This window comes from Eptatretus burgeri, chromosome 11 (genome assembly GCF_056783735.1).
Source record: "Eptatretus burgeri isolate ZD-2024b chromosome 11, Ebu_testis_v1, whole genome shotgun sequence".
Classification (NCBI taxonomy): domain Eukaryota; kingdom Metazoa; phylum Chordata; class Myxini; order Myxiniformes; family Myxinidae; genus Eptatretus; species Eptatretus burgeri.
Genome location: NC_140971.1, coordinates 42,804,830 through 42,832,329, shown reverse-complemented (window position 1 = coordinate 42,832,329; position 27,500 = coordinate 42,804,830). Strand labels below are relative to the sequence as shown.

At 41.8% G+C, this 27,500-nt stretch overlaps 1 protein-coding gene across 8 annotated transcripts in view; it reads right to left on the bottom strand.

Annotated features, from left to right (window-relative positions):
• PIGO (phosphatidylinositol glycan anchor biosynthesis class O) overlaps nt 1-27,500 on the bottom strand; it is an 87,054-nt gene that overhangs the window by 13,809 nt on the left and 45,745 nt on the right. For all 8 annotated transcript variants that reach the window (XM_085846237.1, XM_085846238.1, XM_085846239.1 and 5 more), the window contains one exon: nt 26,976-27,244. In XM_085846237.1, the coding sequence (XP_085702363.1) occupies nt 26,976-27,244 (269 nt within the window). The remainder of the gene's footprint in view (nt 1-26,975; nt 27,245-27,500) is intronic.

The window sequence follows — 27,500 nt, the reverse complement described above, 5'->3', positions numbered from 1 at the left end:
AGAGAAAAAGGAATTTAGAGAGAACAGTACCTGTCATATTTGTGATGAGGAAATTGAGGGAGGGGTGAAGGTTAGGGATCACTGTCATCTTACTGGTAAATATAGAGGTCCAGCTCATTCCCATTGTAATCTTAATGACAAGCCTCCAAATTTTATTCCTGCCTTTCTTCACAACAACGCTCACTATGACACATCTATTTATACATGAACTTTCAAAGACATTCGGAAATATTTTCGCCATTCCAAACACAGATCAAAAATACATCTCATTCACAAAAACAATTTATACATCCCCCATAACCCATATCAGATTTCTTGACACATACAAGTTTATGGGAGATTCATTATCTGAGTTAGCATCAAATATTAAAAACTTCCCGAGTCTTAAATCATATTTCTCAAATCAAGAAGAGGTTGATCTCCTATCACAAAAGGGAATATATCCGTATGACTATATGGATTCATTTGAAAGGTTTAAAGAAACGCAACTTCCTTCAAGGGAGAGTTTCTATGGTAAGTTGAATAATACTCATATTTCTGATGAAGATTATACACAAGCGAAAAAGGTTTGGGAGAAGTTTAATATAAAGAATCTTGGGAAATATCATGATTTATATCTTAAAACTGATGTACTGTTATCAAGTGATGTGTTTGAAACTTTTAGAACAGTCTGTCGTAATAAAAATTCTTATGGATTAGACCCCGCTCACTATTACACAGCTCTGGGTTTGGCTTGGAGTGCTATGCTAAAAATGAAAAAACAAAATTTGGAATTAATCAGTGATATAGATATGCTTTTAATGATGGAGAATGCTAAAAGAGGAGGAATATCTCAAGTATGTTCCAAGAGATATGCCAAAGCAAATAACAAATATCTTCCTGATTATAATAAGAATGAGGACAGCTCTTACCTGATGTATTATGATGCTAACAATTTGTATGGGTGGGCCATGTCTCAATCTTTACCTAATGGGAAACGTAAATGGGTTAAAGAAAAACATTATGAAAAAGTTTTACTTGATATTGTTATCTTCTCTCAAAAAGAATTGGATGAGGCTGAAGTTGGATATTATTTTGAGGTTGATTTAAAATACCCTGAAGAACTTCATAATAAACATAAAGACCTACCCTATGCCTCCGATAAAGAAAGTACAAGAAAAGAATGGTTAAGTGATTACCAACAGTCATTTAATATAAAGGGTAAGTCTTCAGAAAAACTACTTACTACATTAAATGATAAAGAAAATTATGTTTTACATCAAAGGAACTTGAGACAATATTTATCTGCTGGGTTGAGAGTGAGGAAAATTCATAGGATTTTGAAATTTAAACAAAGTCCATGGTTAAAGTAATATATTGATTTTAATACAAAAAGTAGAAAAAATGCAGAAACAGATTTTGAGAAGGACTTTCATAAATTAATGAATAATGCTGTATTTGGAAAAAATATGGAAAATGTTAGGAATCGAGAAAACAAAAGACTTGCTACATCTTGGAAACGGGCCTCAAAGTAAATTAACAAACCAAGTTTTGAACGGGTGGAGGTATTTTCAGAAAACTTTTGTGCTATTCATTTGAAAAAAGAGAGTATTGAAATGGATAAACCCATTTATATAGGAACATCAATTCTTGATTTGTCAAAGTTGTTTATGTATGACTATTACTATAATAATTTAAAATTAAAGTATAAGGATAATGTGTCATTGTTATATATGGATACAGATAGTTTTATATGAGAAATAAAGACTGGAGATGTATATGAGGATATGATTGATAATATTGATATATGTGATACAAGTAATCATAAATCTGGTGGTGTTGTTTTCATCAAATAACGAAAAGGTTATTGGTAAGTTTAAAGATGAATTGGGTGGGAAGGTTATGAGTGAATTTATAGGATTGAGATCAAAGGCTTATGCTTTTACATATATTGAAAATAATATTGAAAGGTGTAAAAAGAAGTTAAAGGGAATAAGGAAAAAAAATAAGAAATGAAACGATAAACTTTAAACATTATTACAACTGTTTAATCTTAAAGAAGGAAGAGTATAGAAAAATGAATAAAATAAGAAGTTCTTAACATCAATTATACTAGTACGTGGCCGTAAAAAAATAAAAAATAAAAAAAGAGAATAAAGAAATATTCCAACCGCGAGCAAGAAACAACAACCACACAGGCCGTTTCTTCGCTCTCGTGCGTCCTCCACGCCTGTACGTGCGTGGCCCGGAAGTTCGCCTTTCACAGTCACGATTATTCGCAATTTAGGTTTTAATGGCCAATTATTCAATTGGCGCCAACGTATTTTACCTTTTCGCAATGTCGTCGCAAGGAAAAACAAAAAGAGAAGAGAAGAGAGAGAAAAAAAATTTTTACTTCCTGGTTCGGAGCATACCAGCACTCTGATGTTACTGAAATTTATGCACCGTCTAAAATGAAAACAATCATAATTTGGGGCATTGTGTTTATCTATAAATGCGCATAAGAAATCGAGAAATTATTAGAATACACGAAGTCATCACTCTCCTGAATCCCGTACGTTGTAACCTGTAATGGGGACCGCGACTGAGCTTCCCTTCCCCATCGGCCACGCCCACGCAACAACGTGTCTTGTCATTGGTTTGGTAAATAAATGGCCATAACTTGGGAGGCACTTGTCCAATTAATATCAAACCTTGAAAAGGCACATCCTCAGGTCCCCAGCAATATACCTGGCAAGTTTCAATTAGATCGGACCAGTGGTTGTCGAGAAACAACGGTCACAGACACACACACACACACACACACACACACACACACACACACACACACACACACACACACACACACACACACACACACACACACACACACACACACACACACATACAGCTGGAATTATAGATAGATACAGAAGAAACTAGAGGGGGAGCACTCGGTAGAGTGCAAAACCTCCGCCGCCAATACTGCTAGGTCACTCAAGTGAACCTGATATCCTATTCATTCAATTTGACGTCAACAGTGCTCACAGAGTTATAGTTTACAACTTTCCCTTTTACTTTTATCTTTTACAGACTCAATTCATTCGTCATAACAAGATTCCTTGAGACAGAAATTGATATTATGTGGGTATATCCAGCTGAAGTTCCAAAATCAGCCGCAATTATAATTTTGGCATGTTTTTTTTTTGTTGGAAATCACTTATAACATGTAGAAATGCGAAAAAAAGAAATCAAAATTTTGTTGAAAAAAAAGTTGCAAAAATTTTTTTTTTTTTTTGCAAAAATTTGCAAAAAAAAAAACAATTTTTGGGGGGGGGGGGTTGGAAATCACTAAAAACATGTAGAAATGCAAAAAAACTAGAGGGGGAGCACTCGGGAGAGTGCAAAACGTCTGCCGCCATTACTGCGGGGTCACTCAAGTGAACCTTATATCTTATTCATTAAATATGATGTCAATAGTGCTGACAGTTATAGTTCTTTTCTCCAACATTTTTTTTTGGGGGGGGGGAATCACTTAAAATATGCAGAAAGGTAAAAAAAAGAAATCGAAATTTTGTTGAAAAAAAAGTTGCAAAAATTTTTTTGGGGGGGGGGAGGGTTGGAAATCACTTAAAACATGTAGAAATGCAAAAAAATTCTTTTTGGGGGTGGTTGGAAATCACTTAAAGCAAATAGAAATGCAAAAAAATTCTTTTTGGGGAGGGGGTAACAATTTTTTTGGGGGCGGGGTTGGAAATCAATTAAAACATGTAGAAATGCAAAAAAATAAAAAAAAATTCTCACAGGGGGGGGGTTGGAAATCACTTAAAACGTCGAAATGCAAAAAAAAATCTTTTGGGGGGGGGGGGTTGGAAATCACTTAAAACATGTAGAAATGCAAAAAAAAAAAAATTCTCTTTTTTTGGGGGAGGGGTGTTGGAAATCACTTGAAACATGTAGAAATGCAAAAAAAAATTCTCCAACAATTTTTTTTGGGAGGGGGGACCAAGTCCAAAATTTAATGGCATGATTCTTGGACCATACCTAACCCCCCCCCCCCCACCAAGTTTCGTCGAAATCCGTCGAGGAGTTTTTCCGTAATTCTGTTCACAAACAAACAAACTAATAAACCAATGTCACCCGCAGGGTAACCCGTATCTTGCCAAAAGGTGACCACGTGTGACTTCTTTAAGGTCACACTGAGGTGAACAGAGCTGCTATCCACCAGGAGCGACTCCTTGAGGAATATCTGCCTACGAGAGATTCCGATGAGAATCGTTCTAGAGTAACCATGAAAAATATGCGTTTGCCTCATAACGTCACCAAATGACGTCATAATGTCTCAAGCTTGACATATCTCGAAAGCACTCATTGAGGTGTTCAATTTGAGGTACGACACGATATGGTTCCTAAAACTTTGAAAATTTGACCTTGGGGTCAAAGGGCGGAGGAGCTCCTTGTAAGCCAACGGCCATCCATATCTAGTGCCCAACTGTGTCTACAGACGTCCTCCTGCAGTTGGGTTACTTTTTTATTAGGAGGTTGGTGGCAGGATTTGCACTCCGGCCACCGTAAAACCCTTCATTCCGCAAAACACTAAAAACGCAAAAAAATCTGAAAACCCACTCCGTGGGAGTACCTCTTGCAGCAATGCCAACCCTCCCGATTTCATCGGGAGGCTTCCGAAAATTCACCCAAACTCCCGCCCTTACGATCACTATCCTTATCCTCCCGAAATTTTGATATTTTTGCACTGTTCACTAATCAGAATGTACTAGTATGAGAATTGAATGAAAAGCATCGTCTGCTACGTATAGCATGTGGTAACTCCATAACGTTCGCTGCTACCAAATTGTACGTAAAAAAATGCAAATTCAAATGAGGAGCAGCGAAACATTGGGTCTGGATCTCGCTTAGGCGATCATGCACTGAGATTTAGTGCATGCGGTATGTGTGCAATACAGTGCATGCGGTATGTATGCACAGTGTATATGCATGCGATACGCTCACTGCATGCAGCTGGGCCCCGTACCAGCCCGGCGGTCGCGACCACCGTGCGGTGTTTAACAGCCGCTAGAGTTCTACGAGTCGCGCTGCAGCTGTGGAACATCGACTTCGAAGTTACCGATGCTTCAAGCCCTCGATGTTGATTACGAAATGGCAGAAAAGAAGCTTACGAAGACCAAGAAATGGTCTCAGAAGTACAAGACCGAATACAGTCTCCAATACCCGTGTATTCGAAAGTCTGAAAGAGGAATTCATCATGCGTATTGTACAGTATGCAGCGTTGATATTTCAGTTGAGCACGGAGGTCGCGATGATATTCGGAAGCACGTTGGAAGCAAACGGCACACAGACATTGCAAAGGAGAGATCTTCGAGCACGAGTACCGGTACACTTCTGAATTATTTCACCAAACAAGGGACAAGCGAGGAAGAGGATGTTACCCGAGCGGAACTTCTCTTTAGTGGATTTATTGTGGAACATAACTTGCCCATATCAGTCTCAGATCATGCTGGACCTCTATTTCAAAAGATGTTTCCAGATTCAAAAGTTGCTTCAAAGTATGGATGTGCAAGAACAAAAACTTGCAAGATGTGCAAGATGTGCAAGAACAAAAAAAAAAAAAAAAAAAAAAAGAACAAAAAGCAAGAAAAAAAAAAAAAAAAAAGAACAAAAAAAAAAAGAACAAGAACAAAGAAGAAAAAAAGAACACTGGTCAACAATTTTTTACTTTCTGAATGTTGTCTAGATTTCTACAAGTGAATTAGGGTATTCTGGCACTGCTGAATCAGGAAATGGCATCCGTTTCTCTCCATCAGGTCAGGTTTTTGTGCTAAGTTGATTTGAAAAAATCAGATCTTGTGACAAAATCAATTACATTTTTGTGGCATTATCAGCTGATTTTTGTCAACACATATCATCCTAAACATGTTTTTAAGAAAAAAAAATGTTTTGCCAACAACATTTATTGATTACATGATAGAAACATCGATTACTGTCATCTGAATGGTGGGCATTGATAAAGGTAAGTACAAGTAAATTGCATGTTGCGTCACCACTGTTCAAACTTCAGGGCTTGAACTTCCGTTTCTTCGAACTCCTGGAATGTTCAGCGGCAGGGAGGTCTCTCTTCAGATTCCAACAGTAGTCAGCCATCATGACTGCGTCCCAGCGACCCTGATACCTGGTCTCCATCTCCTTCATGTCCTGATGGAATCTCTCCCCCTGCTCGTCACTCATTGAACCCAGGTTCTCAGGAAACCGGTTCATATGTGAAAATAGGTAGTGCATCTTGATGCTCATGTTGCAGTCCAGGTTTCTGAAAGCAGTCAGCATGTTGTTGACAAGTTCTGCGTAGTTTCTGGCCTTATTGTTGCCAAGAAAGTTCTTCACTACCAAAACAAATGTATTCCACGCTTCCAGTTCCACTTCGTTCATTGAGTTTTTGAACTCTGGATCTCTGATGAGCTGACGGATCTGAGAACCATCAAAGATGCCAGCTTTCAACTTCTCCATGGTCAATCCTGGAAAAGCCTGGCACAAGTAAGTGAAGCAGTCACCATCTTTGTCCAGAGCCTTGGTGAACTGCTTGATTAAGCCGAGCTTGATGTGCAGCGGTGGGAAGAGTATTCTGTCTCTGTCCACCAGAGGGTCGTTGATGACGTTTCTTTCTTTGCATGGCACCAATTCCTCCCGCACAGGCCAGTCCTTCTTCGTGTAATGCTGAGCACGGTCCCTACTATCCCACATGCACAGAAAACATGGGTACTTGGTGAAGCCAGACTGTTGTCCCAACAAAAAGTTCACCATCTTCAGGTCAACACAAATAAACCACTTATGCTGATCATAACCAATTTTCTCCAGCACGTACTTCACCGCTTCATACTTCTCCTTCAGTGTAGTCGAGTGAGCGATGGGTACAGAGGCAAACTGGTTGCCGTTGTGTAGCAGAACACATTTCAGTGATCGCTTGCTGCTGTCAATGAACAGTCTCCAATCTTTGGGTTCGTACTGTGGCACTCCAAGCTTGAGCAGAAGCGCATGTCATAAATTGGCGCATGTAGGTATTGTACATTCTTCAGAGTTCGTTATTTCAAGAAATACAACTTTTTTGTATCACATTATTACAAAATCTGCCCCATTAACTTTAGTTTTGATCCACGAACTTTATGCTTTGCCTCACCAATTTTTGGAAGATTTTGAGGTTTTATGACTTCAAACTGATCCCTTTTCGACATAATCACCTAGAACTATCGTACCTGAATACTTCTTGTCATTAAAATAATTATTTCCAATCAAAACAATTATTTGACATGACATTTTACCCCACCAACTTCTTCTAAAATGCTCCACACATGCGTACATGTGAACAAATATGTAAAAAACGACATGTGGCCATATCTCAAAAACTTGACCTGATTGAACAAAACTAATGTGAGTTTTGGATTCAGCGCATCAGATTCGTCCTAAATCAGCTTAAAAAATGCAGACAACAAATTTGTTGTTGACCAGTGTAATTGGTGAGTTGTCAAATGTTACTGCTTCATCTATTGCCGATATTGCTAGACTAGCTCCATTTAGCCTAGCTACAGACGGTAGCAATGACAGTGGTGAGGCCCAGCTATATCCTGTCCTGATTTCGTACTATGACAACAGTGCTGGGATTGTGAAGCAAGGTTTGCTAAGTTTGCCTGTGTGCAAACAAGATTCCACTGGAGAAAACATTTTCAAACTGCTTGATCATGAGTTCAGTGACAGGAAAATTCCGTGGGGAAATTGTGTTTCCTTTTGTGCTGATAATGCCTCTGTCATGGTGGGCAAGCACAAAGGAGTCGCTGCTTATATCCACAAACAAAATCCAGAGTGCTACATCATGGGATGCCCTTGCCATATGATGCACAATACGGCCAAGAAGGCGGCTCAGGCCTTCCCCATTGAATTAGATGACTTTCTCATCGATATTTACTACTACTTGGACAAAAGTAGTAAACGCGTCAAAGGAGTGAAAGCACTGCAAGAACTCTGTGATGCCCCGACACACAAGATTCTGAAGCATGTAGCAACAAGGTGGCTGTCCCTTGGTCAGTGCCTAGACAGGCTGATTGAACAGTGGGAGCCACTTCGCCTCTTCTTCAAAGAAGAAGTCCGAAGAAAAATGCAACCAACTGTAGCCAAGACTCTAACAACGAGCAAGAAGGACGGCACTGTATCTACTGCCAGTACTGGCACTGCAGGATCAAGCACTAGTGGAGCAGCATTCACCACTACCACTGCAGTATCTGCTGCGAAGAAGACAGCAGGGACAGCACCAAAACCAATGCTGAGAGCAGGTAGCATCACCGGCCCTTCATCACGTTCATCTACAAAGCAGATCCCTTCAGAGTCGAGAAAGACTGTGATAGTCCCATCTACAGGCAAAGAAGGACCCAAGTTAAGTTCTGCTTTTGCCAAATCACTTGACAGAAGCTCAGCAAAACCTTCGAATCAGAGGTCTTCTTCCTTGGCTGCACCTACCTCAAGCTCTCTCCTCAAACGTAAAATTGGATCTGGTACTACGAGTCTGACCTCTTCTGCTGGCAGTAAACGCAAGTGTGATCTCCCTGCGGCTAAGTGTACTACGAGTTCTACAACTAAAAGCGCATCTTCCTCAAACACTGTGCAGGAATCTAGAGAAAAACGTGTCAACAGGATGTTCTTGTCTCCACAAACAAAACTCTATTGTTTCTTCCTTCGATATGCTAACAAGCTTTTTGAGAAGGGGAATCTTCTGCTCCAAAGAGACGAACCCTGTATTCATCTCCTGATCTTGGTCTTCTGGTCTTCTGAATTGAATGGTCTTCTGAAAGATATCTTCGTACGGTTTTTGAAACCATCGGTGTCATCGGTTGCTCTGGTAAATGTACCCTTCTCTGACAGAAATCATCAGAAGAATGATGAGGACCTCATGATTGGGAACGATGCCAAACTGTATATAAGGGAACAAAGGAGTCTCAAGAAATCCACCTTCACTCTGAGTGAGTCAGACATCCAAGGTTTCTTCAGTGCAGTTCGCTCATATTATGTGAAAGCCTGCAATTACATCTTCAAAACCTGGCCGCTAGGTGATGAATTAGCCAAGCATGCTCAGGTGCTGGATGTTAAGCTACACCAAGAAGTGGGGTTTGACTGTGTGGAGTTTTTCATCAAGAAATTCCCCTGTCTGTTCAGTGGCGGTGATAGTGACATAGACAGTCTTGAGAGTGAATTCGCTCACTACCAGGCAGACGCCTCCATAGCTACAATTGCTACTGAGACAGTGAGAGTGGATGAGCAGTGGCATCGGATTTCACAGCTCACAGATCCCTGCACTGGTGCCAAGAAGTATCCTAATTTGAGCAAAGTGATGAAGGGAATCTTGGTCATTCCTCATTCGAACGCATCATGTGAGCGGGCACTCAGTCTTGTACGGAAGAATCATACTGAATTTCGTCCCAATTTGAGTGTCAAAACCCTGGAAGCTCTCTTAATTGAAAAACTAGCTCATAGCACCCCTTGCTACCAGAGAGAATACAGCAAAGACATAATCAGAAGGGCTAAAAGAGCCACACAGCTGTCACTCAGCAAAGCTGCCATGGAAAAAGCAAGCAGCAGTAGTACCAGCCAGTAAGGTAAGAAAAATATTGCTTCTTTTGTGCTTTTTGTTAATCTTTGATTGTCCCCTAACTTACTAATATTAACATACATGTAACATTAAAAAGTGCACAATTTTCCCCTTTTTTTGTTCAAAAAGTGGGAATTCTTAACATGTTAAATGCTCCAAAATAGGGCTCAGAGGGCACTAGAGAGCGTCTAGAACCCCAGAGCTTCCAGGGCCCTAAGGCGGGCCATGGACCCCGGCGCAAGGGTCGAGCGCTCCGCGCTCGAGATGTGCGCTTGGCGCACATAATTTGGTGTCGGTTGAAAATCCTCCCTAATTCTGATTTCCAAAAGTTGGCATCTCTGCTCTTGTGCAGCTTCCCTTCGCAGGGCAGTGCACCGGATGATGGGATTGGGGCAAAGCCTTCGGGACCCCCAATCTTTGATGATACGAGGGAAACCACGGGGTAACATCCCTGGGTCAGATTGCGGGAGAGTGTGTCGGAGTGGTGCTGAGGTGTCGTCCACCAGACGGCGGTCTCCTTGGGTTAACCTGAGGCGGTCCCTTCGGGTGGGTGCCTGGAATGTCCTATCCCTAAGAGAGGATGATCACCTGTCTCTGTTATCATCTGAGCTCAAGCGTTTGGACATCGGGATTGCAGCTCTCTCTGAGGTTCGGAGACCGGATTGCGGCGAAATAATGGTGGGTGGTTATACCTACTATTGGTCTAGTCGCTCTGATGGTTACCATACTCAAGGAGTTGTTGTTCCTGTGTCCAATAAGGTGACCCCAATGATAATTGAGGTAACACCGGTCAACGAGCGTATTATGAGATTAAGGATTCGTCACTCCTTAGGTGTCATTTCCCTGAAGTCTGTTTATGCTCCGACTGAGGCGAGTGATCTCACCGTGAAGGATGCAGTCTACGCCACGCTCGAGTCTGTGGTTGATCAATGCCCCAGACGAGATACACTTCTAGTCTTGGGGGATTTCAATGTATCGACTGGAACTGATAGGGATGGTTATGAGGTGTCTGTTGGTCCCTCTGGGTCAGGAACTATGAACTAGAATAGCACTAAGTTCCTTGATTTTGCAAGAAGTCATGGACTCAGGGTGGCTGGTTCATGGTTTCAGCGCCCACAAGCTCATCGCTGGACTTGGTATTCCAACGCTGGCGGTGCGGCAAAGGAGATTGACCATGTCCTCATTGACGGTCGCTGGAGGATGATCCAGAACTGTAGGGTCGACCGGAGTGCTCAGTTCCTCAATACTGACCACAGGCTTGTTGTAGCAACTCTAAAGCTGCACCTTAAATCCTGGAGAATGGTACCATCCCAGCCTCGGCTGGATGTTGGCAAGCTCAAGGATGAGAGAGTAGCTGAGGAGTTTGCAAACAGGCTGAGTGGACACTTGGGGGGTCTGGGTGCTTTGGGGGGTCCTGAAGAGTTGTGGAGTGCCTTCAAGACCACCGTCCTTGATGTTGCCGGTGGATGTCTTGGAACTCACCGCAGGGCAAAGAAGAATTTTGTCTCTCAAGAAACACTGGATACCATTGACTCGAGTCGCAGGGCAAGGCTGAATGGCAGAGCTGAGCTGTTCAGGGAGCTGAGGTGTAAAACTGTACGTGCACAGAGGGTGGACAAGGAGGCCTATGTACGAGGAATCTGTGAGGGGGTAGAGCATCACCTGTGGACAGGTAATTCTCGTCCCGCTTACAGGGGAATTCACGCATTGCGTTCAACCAAGCCCATCCCTCGGAGCACTGCAGTTAGAGCAGAGAGTGGTAGGCTTTTGATAGAGGAGTCTGAAGTGAAGGCCCGCTGAGCCGGTTACTTTGAGCGGTTGTACCAGGCTGATCCCCCAGCTGTCGAGTTGGACGTCAAGGATGTTACAATCCCTGTTACTGACCCTCGAATCAACTGTGGTCCACCTTCGCTTGCAGAAACATGGGCTGCGGTGAACCAGTTGAAACGGGGCAAAGCTCCAGGGATCTGTGGCATCCATGCTGAACTTGTCAAGGCTGGTGGAAATGCTGCACTCGTGTCGTTGCATGCAGTTTTGTGCTCTGCCTGGAACACAGGCATCATCCCGACTGATTGGAAGAGGGGCCTTGTTGTTCCTCTCTGGAAAGGGAAGGGTGATCGCCAAGACTGCAACAACAACAGAGGGGTGACGCTGCTCTCAGTGCCAGGCAAGGTCTTTGCTCGGATAATTCTTGATAGGGTTCACCACCATCTGCTTGAGCACCAGCGTCCAGAGCAGTCAAGCTTTACACCAAAGAGGTCAACGATTGACCGTATCCTTGCTCTTCATGTCCTCACCGAACGCAGACGAGAGTTTCGGCAGGGGCTGCTTGCAGCCTATGTTGATCTCTGTAAAGCGTTCGATTCAGTGAATTGGGATGTCCTCTGGAGGATTCTTGGTCTTCGTGGGGTGCCACCAAAACTGATCGATCTGATGTCTGAACTCTACTCTGGTACGGAGAGTGCTGTGAAGTGTGGTCGTATCATCTCTGACTTATTTCCAGTTGTTACTGGAGTTCATCAGGGGTGTGTACTGGCCCCCACACTTTTCAGCACTTGTATGGACTGGATTTTAGTGAGGATGTCGGAGAGATCAAGCAGCGGTGCATCGTTTGGGAATGTCAAGATCTCGGACCTTGATTTTGCAGACGATGCAGTCATCTTTGCGGAGACTTGAGATATCCTTTTGGGGGCCCTTGAGGTGCTGAATGAGGAGTCGGAGCTGCTGGGATTATGGGTTTCTTGGGTCAAAACTAAGATCCAGGCTTTCGGTGACATCTTGGATGCTGCTATCATGTCTGTGTCTGTTTGTGGTGAGGATGTTGAGGTTGTGGAGAGATTCACTTACCTTGGCAGTGATATTCATGTCTCTGCTGGCTGTGTGTCAGAGGTCAATAGACGTCTGAGTCGGGCCTGGGGAGTCATGGATTCACTGGATCATGGGGTGTGGCGCTGCCGGTACCTGTGCGGGAGGACGAAAGTCCGAGTCTTCAGGTCCTTGGTACTTCCAGTCTTGCTCTATGGATGCGAGACTTCGACTCTGACCAAGGATCTGAGACGGAGACTTAATTCCTTCGCGGTACCAGGTCTCTTCGGAGAATCCTTGGCTATCGCTGGTCGGATTTTGTGTCCAACGAGCGGTTGCTGAGAGAGACTCGGATGAGATTTGTTACCTGCATAGTCCGTGAGCGTCAGTTGCGGCTGTATGGACATGTAGCTCGTTTTCCTGACGCTGATTCTGCTCACCAGATTCTCTCAGCGAGGGAGTCTCATGAGTGGAGGAGGCCAGTGGGCCGACCACGTGCCTCGTGTTTGCAGCAGGTTGACCATCATCTCAAGGAGATGGGGATGGGCCTGGCATCTGCCTGGGGGATGGCCAGATGGAGGCCCCTGGAGTACCGGCGGAAAGTGGACGAAGCGACGCGCTGTTCTCGCACATGCTCCCATACCTGACCTGACCTGTCAAATATGTTTGACCTTTGGCCCTAACCATGAAGGTCAAGGCCAATCGCCACCAAAAATTAATCAGCTGAGCGCCAGATCATGAACTATATTCCCATGAAGTTTGAAGACGATCCGATCAAAATTACTCAAAAAATAAGGGTTTCGTCGACTCTCCTGATTTGCGACAAAGTGACCTTGACCTTCAAAATTTTGTGCGCTGAAAGGGACCTCTATAGGCCTCTGATATGCAAAGTTACAAAAATTTCCAATGCCAACTGTGCTCTGCAGAATTTTTTATTCGTGATTACAGACAAAAAATAAAAAAATAAAAAATAAAAAAAAACATACAAGCTGACTCATATCTTGCAAAAACTTCGTTTTGGCAAGATACCAAGCAGTCATAGACTGGTACTTACGAAATCGTCAACTTGACCTCTGACCTTGTCTAATAAAAGCTGTCTCCAGAGAAGGTGGCGACGCAAACCAATGTTTCTACGATGATTCTGTGCCAAACCATCAAAAATTTGTAACGTCGACCGAAGCAAAAATCTCCATTTCTCCACGCAATTATTTTATCCAAGTCACAAAACCGTAATATTCAGCCATCCACCAACAATCTTTACATAATCCGACGGCTTAGCGAGTCAGGCATGGGACGATAACCTTTATTCCGATAAAAAATGACTTTTAAACACCATCTTTATCGAAAACACTGTCAGCACGCACACGCAAAACCTTTACCTGATCAACGCCGCCTCTGCTCAAGTGCACTGCACCACGTGACGACCCGTGACGCGCGAGTGAAATATTTTTTATACAATCTTAAAACGTCTCCAAAACATCCGATTTTACCAGAATTTCGACAACTGAGTTTTAAGCGTCCTAAGCGATCGCAAAAACCGAAGACAAAATTAAAATCGAAGTTAAAACGAACTCGTAACGCCGAGCGAAGCAAAAATCTCCATTTCTCCACGCAATTATTCAATATTATTTTATCAAAGTCACAAAACCATAATATTCGGCCATCCACCAACAATATTTACATAATCCGACGGCTCAGCGAGTCAGGCATGCGACGATAACCTTTATTGGGATAAAAAAAATGACTTTTAAACACCATCTTTATCGAAAACACCGTCAGCGCGCACACGCAAAACCATACGTGACTCAACGACGCGTCTGCTCGAGCGCACTGCATCATGGGACGACCCGTGACGCGTCGAGCGAAATATTTTTTATACAATCTTAAAACGTCTCCAAACATCGGATTTTTACCAGAATTTCGACAACCGAGTTTTAAGCGTCCTAAGCGATCGCAAAAACCGAAGACAAAATTAAAATCGAAGTTAAAACGAACTCGTAACGTCGAGCGAAGCAAAAATACTCCATTTCTCCACATTAATTTACGGAATTATGTTTGACCTCACTGTGACCTTGACCTTTGACCGATTTTGACCAAAATCTAATCAGCGCGAGCCATCACCCTCCTGAATCACGTGGTGTAATTTGACATTGGCAGCTTCTTCCGTTCTCGAGTTATCGTGCCTACAAACAAACAAACAAACAAACACAAACAAACACACAAACAAACAAACAGAAATGGAAGTGATGAATATACTTACGAAATCTTTAGATTTCTTAAGTAACAAACACACAAACAAACACACAAACAAGCAATCAGAGACTGGTACTTACGAAATCGTCAACTTGACCTCTGACCTTGTCTAATAAAAGCTGTCTCCCAAGAAGGTAGCGACGCAAACCAGAAGTTTCTACGATGATTCTGTACCAAACCATCAAAAATTGAATGTTTTGGATGTTTGACCTCACCGTGACCTTGACCTTTGACCGATTTTGACCAAAATCTAATCAGCGCTAGCCACCACCATCCTGAATCACGTGGTGTAATTTGACATTGGTAGCTTCTTCCGTTCTCGAGTTATCATTTTTTGGATGTTTGACCTCACCGTGACCTTGACCTTTGACCGATTTGACCAAAATCTAATCAGCACTAGCCATCACCCTCTTGAATCACTTGGTGTAAATTTGACATTGGGAGCTTCTTCCGTTCTCGAGTTATCGTGCCTACAAACAAACACACAAACAAACAAACAAGCAGTCATAGACTGGTACTTACAAAATCATCAACTTGATGTCTGACCTTGTCTAATAAAAGCTGTCTCTAGAGAAGGTAGCGACGCAAACCAGAAGTTTCTTCGATGATTCTGTACCAAACCATCAAAAATCGAATGTTTGACGTCATTGTGACCTTGACCTTTGACCGATTTTGACCAAAATCTAATCAGCGCTAGCCATCACCCTCCTGAATCACGTGGTGTAATTTGACATTGGTAGCTTCTTCCGTTCTTGAGTTATCATGCCTACAAACAAACACACACAAAAACAAACAAACACACAAACAGAGGACGGAAGTCATCAATATACTAACGAAATCTTTAGATTTCATAAGTAACAAGCAGTCATAGACTGGTACTTACGAAATCATCAACTTTACCTCTGACCTTGTCTAATAAAAGCTGTCTCCCAAGAAGGTAGCGACGCAAACCAGAAGTTTCTACGATGATTCTGTACCAAACCATCAAAAATTGAATGTTTTGGATGTTTGACCTCACCGTGACCTTGACCTTTGACCGATTTTGACCAAAATCTAATCAGCGCTAGCCACCACCATCCTGAATCACGTGGTGTAATTTGACATTGGTAGCTTCTTCCGTTCTCGAGTTATCATTTTTTGGATGTTTGACCTCACCGTGACCTTGACCTTTGACCGATTTGACCAAAATCTAATCAGCACTAGCCATCACACTCCTGAATCACGTGGTGTAATTTGACATTGGTAGCTTCTTCCGTTCTCGAGTTATCTGTCCCAAACCATCAAAAATCGTATATTTGACCTCACTGTGACCTTGACCTTTGACCGATTTTGACCAAAATCTAATCAGCACTAGCCATCACCCTCCTGAATCACGTGGTGTAATTTGACATTGGTAGCTTCTTCCGTTCTCTAGTTATCGTGCCTACAAACAAACAAGCAAACAGAAACGGAAGTCATCAATATACTTACGAAATCTTTAGATTTCGTAAGTAACAAACACACAAACAAACACACAAACAAACAAACAAACAAACAGAAACGGAAGTCATCAATATACTTACGAAATCTTTAGATTTCGTAAGTAACAAACAAGCAGTCATAGACTGGTACTTACGAAATCGTCAACTTGACCTCTGACCTTGTCTAATAAAAGCTTTCTCGAGAGAAGGTAGCGACGCAAACCAGAAGTTTCTACGATGATTCTGTATCAAACCATCAAAAATCGTAACGTCGACCGAAGCAAAAATCTCCATTTCTCCACACAATTATACCTTAACGCAACTCAACGACGCGTCTGCTCGAGCGCACTGCATCATGGGATGACCCGTGACGCGTTGAGTGAAATATTTTTTATACAGTCTTAAAACGTCTCCAAAACATCCGATTTTTACCAGAATTTCGACAACCGAGTTTTAAGCGTCCTAAGCCATCGCAAAAACCAAAGACAAAATTAAAATCGAAGTTAAAACGAACTCGTAACGTCGAGCGAAGCAAAAATACTCCATTTCTCCACATGAATTTACGGAATTATGTTTGACCTCACTGTGACCTTGACCTTTGACCGATTTTGACCAAAATCTAATCAGCGCTAGCCATCACCCTCCTGAATCACGTGGTGTAATTTGACATTGGTAGCTTCATCCGTTCTCGAGTTATCGTGCCTACAAACAAACAAACTAACAGAAACAGAAGTCATCAATATACTTACAAAATCTTTAGATTTCGTAAGTAACAAACACACAAACAAACACACAAACAAACAAACAAACAGAAACGGAAGTCATCAATATACTTACGAAATCTTTAGATTTCGGAAGTAACAAACATCGTAACAAACGTAACAAACAAACAAAGTAACAAACGTAAGTAACAAACAAAAGTAAGCAAGATATCATTTGTGACCAGGAAGGGCAGTCTCTATGTTCCGTAACAATGTGAAACCAGATTGGAAGCGTTTTCAAAGAGAATGCTGGTGCAAGTACTGCAGAAAGAGTGTGAAGGAAGGAAATCTTTAGATTTCGTAAGTCACAAACAGAAAGGGGTGAAAACAGTAACCTCCGATCTTCGATGGCGGAGGTGAATAAGAAAGCATCAGGAGCTTTTGATGATAAAAGATAAATTTTAGAGAATGGAATTAATGGTCTCCCTTATGGTTATAAGTATAAGTGCTGAGGAACTACTACCGTCTTTTACTGATTTATAAATGATAGAACCAAGCAATAACCAAACCAAAGAGTGGAGATGCAATCAACCTTGGTACTTAAATGGAAAACATAAAGAATGTGAGAAATATCAAATAAGTCTTATTGAAGAAATAACCGGGGTAAAAGTAGATAAAACAAATAAGCGGAGAAATTTAATTACAAATAAGTTAGAGGATGTAAAGAAAAAAATTAATATCCTTGAATGGACTGAAAACTTTGATGGTTATCAATTAAACAATGAAAAAACAATTGACTATTATCTCAAAATGATATGTGGCTCAGGAGGTGGTCAAACAAGAGCATTAAGAGAAGTTTATCATTTTATCTCTGCTCAACAAAGATATTTAGACCAAGAACTAAGTTCTAAAATAATATTTGTGAACATACTCGATGGTGATGAATGTAATAGGAAAATTAATTTATTACCTCAAATAGAACATGATCAAATATTCGTTGGCTCACTCTTTAAGTGGAGTAAGAAATCATTCTCCTCTTTTGACCAAATAAGCCTTGATCAAGAAAACTTCCCCTATTAATTTGTATGAGGTTTTTTGGGCCCTGAGACAGTCTCAATTTAAAATGAGCTTGTATGGCAGAAAATCATACTTCTCTTTTTGTCCTGATGAGTCTTGAGTCAGAGAGTTCTCCCTATACATTTGTATGGGAGGAATTAGCCTCCTGTTTAGGGGTTTTCGGGGATCAATTCATAGTTTTCCCCATTCATTTGCATGGGTGCCTCAGAAACCCCATTAATCTACTACTCTGAGGAACCAGGGAGAAATACTCTGGAGTCAGAGACATCTTGAAGGAGGAAGTTTCTGGAAAGCAGATTATGTCTGGTTTGTCGGTGGCAAACTGTATGGAAAGATCTGTCAAGTTTGAATGGAGGCCCCCAATTTTTGAGGTCAACACTGTTAAGGAAGAAAGAGGAGAGGAGGTTTTGGGTTCAGTGGAGGGGAGGGGGGATGATGAGTAAGGAGAGTTGTTGAAAGAGTGTGAAGGATTGTAGAAGAAAGAGTGTTGAAAGAGAAAAACTGAAGGAAAAGTTGGACAAGATGGGAGTAAAATGGAACGAGTGTTGTGCTTGCCTGAGGCGAGGGCCTCAAACTCTCTGCCTTGAAACGTGTTTTTTAAATTCCGATTGCAATGAATGTGCTTCAAATTTGATGTGAATTTTCATTTATATCCACAACTAAACTTTTGTGTGATACCTGCATTCCATTTCAAGGTGTTGTCCAACTTTTGACAAACACATCTCATCAGAGTGGTACCTTTGGTGTGTAATTTTTTAGGACCTGAAAATCGCTCGTGCATTGTTGCATTTCATTGTTGAGAACCTTGTTCGTCAAAAACCATATTTCCTCCAAGGTGCTCTTTCATAAATATTCAGGTTAGGCAATCGTCAATATGCTGTGGAATCAATATTCTACGAATTTAAACAGGCTTGATGATCTCGTTAACCAAGAGTTTCCTCATGAGTCAGAGTTCCACCCTGTTTTTCTGACTTGAAATAGCAAGATCAAAATCTCAAAGCACTTCACAAAGACAGAAAAGGGAAGATTAAACATTAATAAAAACAACTGTGAAAAGATGGGATTTTAAGAGAGGTTTATGAACAGCAATGGTTGAGGCTGTGCTGATTTTAAAATATAATCAGTTTCACAGTTCAGGATCATAACTGAAAAATGTTTGCCATTTCGGTCTTCATCATAGCTCGAATGACATGCTGGTTTTTGGCTGATTACCCATAATTTAATATTTTCAATCCTGTTCAGAGTTGGGTCCATCTAGTGATACAGAGAATTAAAAACATCAAAGCAGAGATCAGGTGGTGATCCCCAAGTTCCACTTGTTGGGATTGAATTTTTTTTCCTTTTGTTGAAAGATGACTAAAAGGGGCCAAGGGTTATGGTTATGGTTTTGAATTTGAGAGAGACAGGAACTGAGTTATAAATAGCCATGAGGTTCGATTAACTGGTAGATCCAGGCATCATCACCACAACAGACAACACCGACATTAGAATTCAGCAAAATTGTACCAGGAGTATTTATAGAAAGAGAAAACGATAAAAAGTGTTACAATAACAGATCCCTGAGGAACACCAGACAGATGAAGTGGGTTTGATGAATAACCAACAATGTTTATAATGAATGCACAATCTGTAAGATAAGATTTAAACAATTCAAGAGAAGAACCACAGATATCTAAACAGGACTGAAGGATCAAGTAATAGATTATGGTCGACTGCTCACACACAGTTGATAGGTCTTGTAAGTATTGGAATTGTAGTTGATCCTTGGTCCACTTTATGCAAGATATCATTTGTGACCAGGAGGGCAGTCTCTATGTTCCGTAACAATGTGAAACCAGATTGGAAGCGTTTTCAAAGAGAATGCTGGTGCAAGTACTGTAGAGCAGAAAAAAAAAATCGAAGAATTGCAAGTATATTGGTTGGTCTGGTCTATTATTGCCTATTTCTTTGTCTGTCTGTCTGTCGCCTGCAGGTCACATTTTTATTCCGATCTTTACCACACTTAACCACATGGTTGAGGTCATAACAAGCTTTAAGCCAAAACAACTTAGGTCACAGGTCAAGGTCACATACATTAGCAATTTTCATTCTATTCACTATATATATATACAGTATGTAATATGTATGTATGTAATATATGTATGCAATATATGTATTTTTGCGGGCCGGGGGTCAGGTAAGACGACCACCGGGTTGGGGGGGGGAGCTATCTCGGGTTCCCGCCAGACTCCCCGGAATTGCAGGCCATCGCATCTATCTATAATTCCAGCAGTGTGTGTGTGTGTGTGTGTGTGTGTGTGTGTGTGTGTGTGTGTGTGTGTGTGTGTGTGTGTGTGTGTGTGTGTGTGTGTGTGTGTGTGTGTGTGTGTGTGTGTGTGTGTGTGTGTGTGTGTGTGTGTGTGTGTGTGTGTGTGTGTGTGTGTGTGTGTGACTGGTGTTTCTCGACAACCGCTGGTCCGGTCTAATTGAAACTTGCCAGGTATATTGCTGGGACCTGAGGATGTGCCTTTTCAAGGTTTGATATTAATCGGACAAGTGCTTCCCAAGTTATGGCCATTTATTTACCAAACCAATGAGAAGACAGGTTGTTGCGTGGGCGTGGCCGATGGGGAAGGGAAGCTCAGCCGCGTTCGCCATTACGGATTACAACGTACGGACTTCCGGATCCTTTACAGGTTACAACGTACAGACTTCCGGATAATGATGACTTCGTGTATTCTAATAATTTCTCGATTTCTTATGCGCATTTATAGATAAACACAATGCCCCAAGTTATGATCGTTTTCATATTAGACGGTGTATAAATTTCGGTAACATCAGAGTGCTGGTATGCTCCGAACCAGGAAGTAAATTTTTTTTCTCTCTCTTCTCTTTTCGTTTGTCCTTGCCATGACATTGCGAAAAGGTAAAATACGTTGGCGCTAATTGAATAATTGGGTATTAAAACTAAATTGCGAATAATCGTAACTGCGAATAATATTCAAACCACGTACGGGCACTCGAGAGCGAAGAAAGGGCTGCGTGGTTGTTGTTTGTTGCTCGCGGTTTGAATTTTTTTTTTTTTTTACGGGCACGTACTCGTACGGATAATTCCATTAGGTCCTCCGTCAGGTTAAAGCCCAGTCACACCTTGACGTTTTCGCCAGCAATGGCAACGTATCAAAATGTATGTAAAACACTGGCTTACGTTGAACTTTTGATGTTTTTTTAAGATTCGGACGTATTCATAACGAGTTGGTCATATGCATAACATATTAGTAATGGACACAGAACGTTTCGTTGTCTTATAGATAACTTATACCAACGAATGCTTAGCCTGTTGTCAGGGTTCACAAACTATGCCCAACGATAGTCTAACTTATGCATAGCGTGCTGCACGTATCGCCGACGAACTTGTGGCGTAGCCTATTAAAAACCTGCCGCTCAACGATTTAAATCATAACCGCCGGAGAAATGGAAGTGTCAACATCGCAGTCACACCTTGGCGATCTTGCCAGCGTATGCTGACCTCTGAAAAATGCGTCTAAAACGCTGGCGCACGTCGAATACGGTATGGGTAAGTTTGGTATGCGTGAATAGAACGCTAAAGTACGCTATCATACATCGTATTAAGTGGAGTACGTCTTATAATTATAAACGTGTTAAACATTTTACGACGTACTTGCCGTATGACACACGTTCCGCATGCGATGGGAATAAGTTGTACGCACGATATGCGATCGTTGACACACGTCGACACACGTTACTTGTAAGGTACTCATAAGTCGAAACACGTCGAGGTAATGGTTAGCGTCAGTGTTCCAGACTCCCGTTTTTTATTTCTTTTTTCTTCGGTATGACGGTGTTCAGTGTATAGTGCGGTTATGATTTAAATTGTTGAGCGGCAGTCTATTAATTATATTATACTATAACCGCACTAGAAATCGAAGTGTCAACATCACCATCATACCGAAGGAAGGAAGGAGGAAGACAAAAAAAAACAGGGAGTCTGGAACACTGACGCTAACCATTACCTTGACGTGTTTCGACTTATGAGTACCTTACAAGTAACGTGTGTCGATGTGTGTCAACAATCGCGTAACATGCCTACAACACGTTACTCATAGGTTAGAAATAAGTTTCGGGTACGCTAAACATTACCTCTACGCGTTTCGACTTATGAGTTACTTACAAGTAACATGTGTCGACGTGTGTCAACGATCGCATAACATGGCTACAACTTATGGCCAGCGTTATGCGGAACGTGTGAGTCATACACTGGCATAAGTCTTAAAATTTCAAGCATGGAAAATTTGAGGACAACCGAAAAGTACAACGTTTAAAGCCAGCGTACTACGACGTATGACAGTGTTTTTCAGCGTGCTCTCAATGTTATCAAAACTTACCCATAACGTATTCGACGTGTACCAGCGTTTTAGACAAATTTTCCAAAAATCGGCATAAGCTGGCTAAAACATCAAGGTGTGACTGGGCCTTTAATGTGGGTATCTAAAAATTACCATGTGATATAATTACCAGGGGACACGCCCTCGTTATGCCTTGTCCAAACCAGATCACTTTACTGGATCAGATGCAGCCGAGCGACACTGCCAAGGACGTACCAGCTAAAAGGAACGGATCGTTTGGAATAAAGTCCCGGCTAAGTTAAGATAAGGACCATGCTGGATCAATGAAAGTACAGACAAAAACGAGCTGGGAACATTTCCACAAAGATTTATTACAGGCAGGCGAGGAAAGGTATGTGGCACAGTTAATGTTGTTTATTGTTGGCTGTAGCAGGAATATCAAGAAAAGTGAAAGGTATGGCAATATACAAGCAACTTACAAAAGCAGACACAGAGCAGAGTTATCCTGATATAATTATTGTACAATCTTAACTTAAACGAGGACAGGCGCCAGGACAAACAAAACACACACACACACACACACACACACACACACACACACACACACACACACCAATGAAGAGGAGTTGATGAAGAAAAAAAGGAGAGGAGATGAGGCTAACGGTCTCTCAATACCTTGCACGATTGCCCGATCGCGCCACCAAAACGTTTTTGGGGGATGCTCCGCTAAGCGATACCTCCCTGACAGCTGGCACATAGTCTCCTGCTCCGTGGCACTTCATACAGCTAGCATCGGTCCAAAGAATGAGATGCGACCGTTGGGCGTGAAAGGAGGGACTTGGGTGGAGCCAAAAGCCAATGGGTGGAGAGAGAGGCGGAACCAGCAGGCGAATTAGTAAAGAAGGCGGAGAAGTGGTGAAGAATGCAGAATCAGCAGGCGGATTGGTAAAGAAGCACGGAGCCAGCAGGTGAATGGGTAGGTTGTCGATCCCAAGCCAGACAGAACGAGCCGACAAGAATGAAGAAAGGAACGATGAGCAGGAACGACACAATACCCTGCCTGTTGTACTGCTTAAGTATTAGCTTGCCTTTCATGAAGCTCAGATGTGCTTGGGGGGCCAGTGTGGGGATTATATGTTCATTATTATTACTGCCACATGATACTACTATTCTTATTATTCTTGTAAATATTATGTGTTAATTAATATACCCTTTATTGCAATGTTGTCATTGTTTTTGTAATATATTTTGTTGTTAAAATGCCATACCGTGGTAGAAGGACGTATTAAGCTGCTTTATATACCTTAACATGGCGTGTGATTAAAACATGGCAATTCTACTGGGTTTTTGTTGTATAATCATGTCTTAAACTTAAAGGGTCTACAGGTTCTAGAGTCTTAGGGGTCTTTTGGGTCCTTGGGAACTTTTTATGTCTTTTGGGCCCTCGTGACGGAGCACGAACCACTCGCCCGGGGTGACGGAGCACGAACCACTCGCCCGGGGTGACGGAGCACGAACCACTCGCCCGGGGTGACGGAGCACGAACCACTCGCCCGGGGTGACGGAGCACGAACCACTCGCCCGGGGTGACGGAGCACGAACCACTCGCCCGGGGTGACGGAGCACGAACCACTCGCCCGGGGTGACGGAGCACGAACCACTCGCCCGGGGTGACGGAGCACGAACCAGTGAGTGAACGATTTGCTCAGAATCAGAACGGCGCGGTACCACTATCGACAATGGGCACTCGGTAAGTGGCTTAAGCATTCATGCAAGCACTCCAATTCAATGGTTGAGAAGGAACGGTTGGACAATCTGTCGCTGCATATCATATAGGATCCCTTTAAATTTAAAGCAGTCGTTGCGCACACAGCAATTAATGAAATAAAATGACTTTATCCACAAATGAGTTGCTGTGCAATGCAGAACAACCCTGGAGACATCACAAAGTTAAATCGCCCGTGAAATAAACCATTTGCCTGCTCATCTGTGCACGTGTCACGTGGTACTTCAGTTCAGGGTCCGTGCAAACATTATAACTTTTTTTTTAAAACGTCCAGTTTTTACTAGATTTGCTTTGATTCCTTGGAGAGCGCTTCATGAAACCTCCAAAAATGTAGACACAGATCTGGCAGACGATATGGATAGGCAGTCCCTCTGGGGAACAGGGTGCGAGGTCTAGCAGTCAATGCATTAAATCATATAGCTCAATGAAGCTGGTTAATTTGTGATGTTCCTAAATATTTTGTTCACTCAATATAATTCTCCAAACAGTAAAAAAAGATAAGTTTAATGCTTTGGAAATTTCACATTTTCTTGCGTATGGAAGGAGAAGGAAGGAACATAGCCTTGCTTGCTGAAAGTAAATAGGTATATCGGCTTAGTTATAAGACTCATTATTCTTAAATTGATCAGATTTCACAACAGATTTCAACACTTATTTAGTCCGGACAATATACGACCCTCAAAACCGAAATAATATTCCGATGATAGACTTTAATTAGTCCGTGAGAGTAGATCGTGGAAAATCGTATCATCTAATGCATGAAATCGCTCCAAGCTCCTAATTTGAAAAGTATAGTACTTACAAAAGCGATGTATACAGTGATTCATAGCTTTGATGAACAGACATTCAATACGAGTGAGGAAAGTGAAAAAAATAACTTTATCGTTAAGAAATCGTTGTGGCCTGTTCCAAGTCAAGGCATGGTTGAGTAGGCCAAAAAACATGGCGTCTTCAGACCCCAGCTAGGTTACCCAGGAAATGCCTCAAGACCCAAAAGTGACATTGCCTGATGAAGGATATAATTAAATAAGGTCGTTAATCATCTTCAAAAGGGGTGTTTTAATTAACCCAAACACCCAATTTTCACTCTTGCACTTCCTTGGAGTTATCTTGGTATGCATGCGAAGTTTCTGGCTGCTAGGTTTTATAGTTGTGGAGTTATGGAGGAGACACACACACACACACACACACACACACACACACACACACACACACACACACACACACACACACACACACACACACACACACACACTTTTATTAGTATTGATGTATTATTGGACCTTGACTACGTCTATTAATTATGTCTTAATTGCAGACTGGAACATACCTTTAGACCTTTGGAGCCCTTAAACCTTTAAGACGCCTTCGACCACCAAGACCCTTTTAGAAGCCTTCGACCAAGAAGGACCTGTCGGCCCCGTTACACCGTTTAGACTCACAATATGCTTATAGGCCCTGTTAGGACCGTTATATCCTAAAGACCCTTTTGAACCCTAAGACCCCATAAGAATCCTTCAATCATATAAAGCCCCATTAGACCATTTAGATCGCTGAAACCTTTTGACCACGTTCGACCTTTTAACCCTGTAACTACCATTGGGACTTAACCTTGAGACTGTTTTAGACCCTTTGGACCTTATAGACCCCCTTAGATCCTTAAGACTGCTTAGATTCCTTCCCCTTTTAAACAATTTATAACCCAAAGACCCTTAAGGCCCCGAGCACCCTATAAGAACCCTTAGTCCTGGAAGACCCTAAAGACTCTGTTAAACCTTCTGTCTGAGAGCCTTCTGCAATAACACCTGAGGATCATCAGTCATAATCAAAAGGCCCCCATTGGTAAACCACCTCAGTACAAAACTAAGAGGGTGCAAAATAGAATTAATTCATGAAATGTCTCTTCTTTTTTTTTCAGGTTCTGCTCATCTTGGTTAGTGGCATAGGGGAAAGTCCCACATGGCAAAGAGAAAATGGTATCCATAACCACAATTTCTCCCCCATTATCATCAAATAGGATATTTTTGTGATTTTATTATTGTCAAACCTCACGAATGTTTAAAGCTATCATATTGAAACTTACTCAGCTGATTTGTATGCATGTGAAGTAGTTGTAGTAATATACGTGTATAAAATCTGGTCACTGGTTTGTTTCTTGACACAAGACATTTCAGCTTTTCATTTTTCATTAATTTGTAAAAAAAATTCTAAAAACATGTTTTCACTTTGTCATTTTGAGGTATTTTGTGTAGATCAGTGACAAAAATCTCGATTTAATCCATTTTAAATTCAGGCTGTAACACAACAAAATGTGACAAGTTGAGGGGTGTGAATACTTTCTGAAGGTACTGGAGGTGAACTGACAGGTTGTGTAAAAATGTTCGAAAGATGAACCAATGGAATCGATGCATACTTGGTTAAATATGCTATGTTTAAGCTTAAGCAAGTAAACTCTTGGGTAAGAAATAACACAAACATGAAGAAGGAAGTGTTGGCAACCACAGCTGAGATCCAACACATCCAGGCAGGTCGAGGCTTACAGGGTCATTTTATCCTAAGCTGGCTACCGAAGAAAACTCTGTTTTCAAATTTCCAATGTAGAGGCATCAAACATGCAAAAAGCTTCAAAATGAAATTGTGATCGACACTTGTGCAGTGCTGTGCCCTTTACCCAGCTGTTAAAACCATTAAAACAGGAAATGTGCGATGACGACTCTTGGTTACAATGTTACAAAGCAATTACCCACAAAAATTGTAAATCGACATACATCAATTCTTTCTTTTATACATGAAACGTCCAGATCAAATTTGAAGCACTCTATTACCTTCAAAAGTCCTTTAAAGAACAGCAAGACCAAGTACTTTGTTCTATATAAATGGGGGGAATTCAGGAAGGTGGGGATTGTGGATCGGGACAATAATTAGTGACCGGGCAAAGGTTCTGACCTGAGGAGTCTGGTAATGCTGCTGAGAGAGCTGCAACAAGCTCCAAGAGAGCCGCCATGCTGGCAAAGAGCAGCAGAAAGGCTGGGGTGGTACCAGGAGTGTGTAACATGGCTGTGAGCATAATCAGTATACCAACAAAGACCAAGAGAACCACAGAGTATGGTGCGCCCAGTCCGTAAACTTCAACCTTGGTTTCCGATGACGATTCCTCCATTTGGACACCATTGTGGTTGGCTTTCAAAGAACGAGATAAGTCCCTTTTCAAGAATCTGGAAAAAGAGACAGATGGGACAATATATAGTCTTGCAGATGCCTCAAACAGAAAATTACAAAGAAACTGCAGTCTTTTGGCCAATCTTGATTTCAACTTATCAATATCTACTTTGGTACATACATTAAAGTAAATTATGCACTCACACAATCTGTTTATACAACTCAACTACCCCAGTTTACTTTTCTTCAGGCAAAAAGGTCAATCTCACTCTGGTTATAAAAGCTTTGGAGAAACAGTGCATATAAATGTAA